General features: G+C 44.2%; 1 protein-coding gene across 1 annotated transcript; it reads right to left on the bottom strand.

Annotated features, from left to right (window-relative positions):
* Positions 1–3136: 3136 nt before the first annotated feature.
* LOC105743524 (60S ribosomal protein L12-like) lies at positions 3137–3649 on the bottom strand. The gene has a single exon (XM_012516882.2). The coding sequence runs from the start codon at positions 3632–3634 to the stop codon at positions 3137–3139; it is 498 nt and encodes a 165-aa protein (XP_012372336.1). The 5' UTR covers positions 3635–3649.
* Between the last annotated feature and the right edge of the window lie 315 nt (positions 3650–3964).

Raw genomic sequence — 3964 nt, 5'->3', positions numbered from 1 at the left:
AAGTGGTTAGGATAGACATATAGTTACATTCTCTGAATGAATAGAGGGATTTTTTCCAATGGTGTTTGTAAGTAGGATATCATGTCCGCATCTTGTATAGCAATTAACCACTAGGAAGAATGTATGCAATGTGTTAATTATTGAAACCGTCCTACCAATTTGGTTTGAAACTGTCTCATTGCTATTTGTTTCTCAATAAAATTATGGGGAAAAAAAAGGGAAACATCCAGGTTTCCTTTAATGGGTGAATATATAATCAAAATGTGCTGTAGCCATGCAGTGGCATATTACTTAGCAATAAAAAGGAACTGACTATGAATACACAGCACCACGGATGACTCTCACATGCATTGGGTTGAACAAGAGAAGCCAGCCTCAAAAATGCCAAGATGCTGACTCTATTTTCATGAAATTCTGAAAAAGAAAAACTATAAAGATAGAGAACAGATCTGTGGTGTGGGGTGAGGATAGACTGGGTTTGGGAACTGTCCAGAGTCTTGTTTTAGCAGTGGTGTCAAGAACTTATGCATGTGAAAATACATATAATTGAATACAAAAAAAGCTAATTTTACTGTTATATGTTAAAACTTAAAAAAAAATAAATGGATGGTTACTTTGAAAGGGAAGGGATGAAAGGGAGGGGGAGGAAGGAGAGGAGGGAAGGAAAGAGATGCTCAGAAGGAAGGAAGGAAGGAAGGAAGGAAGGAAGGAAGGAAGGGAGGGAGGAAGGGAGGAAGGGAGGAAGGAAGGAAGGAAGGAAGGAAGGAAGGAAGGAAGAAAGAAAGAAAGAAAGAAAGAAAGAAAGAAAGAAAGAAAGAAAGAGAGAAAGTCATGCCAATGAATGCTAGCACATGATGTCTGGAATTCCAGCACTCTGAGAAACAGAGTCAAGATTAGAAGTTCTAGCCTAGCCTGGGCAACTTGGCAATATATATAAAAATCTTTAAAAGCTCATGAATGTAACTAGTTTGAAGGCCCTGGGTTCAATCCTAGTACTGGGTGTGGGCAGGAGCAGAGAAGAATCCACACTGGCCTACTTAGGAGATGTCTTACTGGGTTCACATCCCAGGTCCACCATATTCGTTGTCACCTGTTGGTTTGCTCCTGCTTGGGATTCACTCCCCCTCTGATGACACACCTCCACTAACAATTCTCCTCCTGCTCTTCTTGGTCCATTGCACTAGGCCATCCTCATAATCACTGGTAGACATGTGACCAGGCCTAATTAGCATATCCCCTCCCTCTAGCCACAGTGATTGTCTAAAGGGCAGTGCAGAATCTACACCACAGCAACATGAGTCAAACACAGGCCTTTTTCAGAGGGTGGAGAGTGATTACCCTCTGAAATTACCTTCACAAGTAGGTGAACTTTGGAATGAACCTGAAAAGCAAACATCTGGTTTACTGAAAAAAAATGTTCACCACTGTGTTATTCTATAGACCAAAATACAATTTGAAAACCAGCCCCACATCATAAAACACCAGAAATGCAGAATGTAGTTTAAATATTAATGCACAGCTTTTCTTCCATTATTCATGAGATTATGGATGTTAGATTCTGTGGTGCTTGAGGGACAGAGCTGGAAATAAGCTCCCTGGGCCTCATACACACACGCACACATGTATGTACCTCTACACGTACCTCATACAGCAAATAGTAAAATCAAGTTTCTTGAGGCTTAGTCTTGCCAACCACTATGTTAAGTGCTTCACATTTATTAAATCACCACGTGTCCCCGAAAACCCAGAAATCTAAGTTCCATTATTACTATTCTAAAGAAGAAGAAATTAAGGCCAAATCCAGCACCAAGGCTAAGTAGAGTACAAACTGAGGTTGGCTCTCTTTGCTCCTTGCCTACATGCCAAACTCTTGCCTGTACTTTGAAGAATTCGAGTTTTGCTCGCCTTTTAAGTTCCAGAGCAATTAGGTGGAGTGTTTCCCAGGAAGCCTGGAGAAGCCTCTAGAGGCAGTGCTAGGGATACCATTGACCCCACCACATATCATTCTGTGAGCCATTGTAAAACTAACTAAATAAATCCTTTGACCTGAATAAATGTTTTCTCGATTGCATATAACTTACAAACAAAGCCACCTTTATAAAATTTTTGCTAGTTGATCATCTGACCTAAGATAAACTGAAGTAATGTCCATGCATGGGCAACCTAAGCTACAACACCAAGACCTATACAATCTGCTTCCGATCAGGTAGATATTCCAGTTCTTCCTGGAAAGAGCCTTGGGCCTCCTGGGGGGTCTCTGCCTGCAGAGGAAACCTGACCCTGCCTGGCCAGAACCAGCTTAGAACTGCAAATGTGCATTCAATTTTGATCACCTGAAGCCACTGCTAGGGGGTTTCTGTCCTATCCAGCCGGGGTTGATGCAAAAAGAACATTGGAGAAGCCCCTTGCTGTGGGAGACATACAATGTAGGTGGAATCACTTCCAGAGGCCTGTGTCCCAGAGAGGATTCTGAGCTTGAAATAGTCTCCTCTTAAGCATATTCCAAAGCATGTCCCTACTTCTTCAACCTCACTTTGTTTCTAGGTAGCAGCTGGAATAAAAAATGCCTTAGGCCAGGCATGTTGGAGCATCCCTGTAATCCCTGCACTCAGAAGACTGAGGCAGGAGAATTGCCTCAGAGTTTGAGACCAATCTGGACTGCATAGTGAGTTCAAGCTTAGCCTGAACTACATAGCAAGACTCTGTCTCAAAAAAAAAAAAAAAAAAAAAGAGTTGTGCTTCCTCTAGGGCTGGAGTGGGAAGTCTCTGCTCTACTCCTAGGCTGAGGGTGGGCACAGGGCAGGTATGCAGATGACTGTAGCTTGGCTTGAATGGAGCAGGGCAAGCGGATGGTGGGAACGGGAGCGTCATGGAAGAATCTTTGAGGGATACAGAGGAGTGAACAGTGCATGCAAGCGACCTGGCACACTTCCTCACGGCACTGAAGAAAGGGAGACTGGAATCCAAAGGGGAGGAGCTGAGAACGCAGTTGCAGCCAGGAGCTGTTCAAGCAGCCTCCTGAAGGACAGGACACCAGGCAGGAGCTCATACACGGGGGCCAAGATCAAGTTCGCATTTTACTTTTGCACTATTTTTTTTCAGATCATCTCTTTATTGAGATACTTTCTTATGCTTCTTAGCTAGCTGGACACTCGACAATGCCGTTGTTGATGTCATCTATGATGTCATGAGGGTGCGGGCTGTCCACGTTGCCGCCCACAGACTTAGCAGTCCTGCAGATCTCCTTAATGGTTCCAGAAAGTTCTCTAGCTAAAGACCGGTGCCACATCTGTCGGGCAATGTTGACAATTTCATCAAAAGAGGTATTTCCGCTGTGTTTAATGTTTTTCTGCTTCTTTCTGTCTCTTGGTGGCTCTTTGAGGGCTTTGATGATCAGGGCAGAGGCAGAAGGCACCACCTCAATCGGAGCCTGTCTGTTCTGAATGGTCAGTTTCGCCATAATCCGCAGGCCCTTCCAGTCACCAGTTGCCTTGGTGATGTCATCCCCCACTTTTTTTGGAGACAGACCCAAGGGACTGATCTTGGGGGCCAGGGCAGACATGGCACCAACTTCACCACCAGCGCACCTCAGGTATATGACTTTAATCTCATTGGGGTCGAACTTGGGCAGCATGCTGGAGGTGGCTGGTGTCGATGAACCCGGATTCGGGACTACCGAAGAAAGTTACACCTTAGCCTCCTCCTAGCCGAAAGCCGAAAGCTTTTGCACTATTTTTAATCTAAATAAAATTCACCTAATATGAAGTTCACCGCTTGAAACTGTATTTTCAGTGCTCTTTTATCATCACAATATGCAATCACCATCACTAATTCCAGAACATTTCCCTTACCCACAAGTGTCGCCCCATGCCTACCACCCCCAAGTCCCGTTGTCCCCCAGCTCCTGGCAACCACTAATTTACTTCCTGTCTCTATGGAGTTGTCAATTCTGGGCATTTCATGC

This window comes from Octodon degus, unplaced genomic scaffold (assembly GCF_000260255.1).
Source record: "Octodon degus isolate 3935 unplaced genomic scaffold, OctDeg1.0 scaffold00130, whole genome shotgun sequence".
In the NCBI taxonomy this organism is placed as follows: domain Eukaryota; kingdom Metazoa; phylum Chordata; class Mammalia; order Rodentia; family Octodontidae; genus Octodon; species Octodon degus.
Note: the sequence above shows the minus strand (reverse complement) of the source record. Positions and strands in the feature narration are given on the sequence as shown.

Excerpts from the sequence above, each read along its gene's own strand:
- LOC105743524 (XM_012516882.2), bottom strand. The coding sequence starts at position 3,634 with ATGCTGCCCAAGTTCGACCCCAATGAGATTAAAGTCATATACCTGAGG.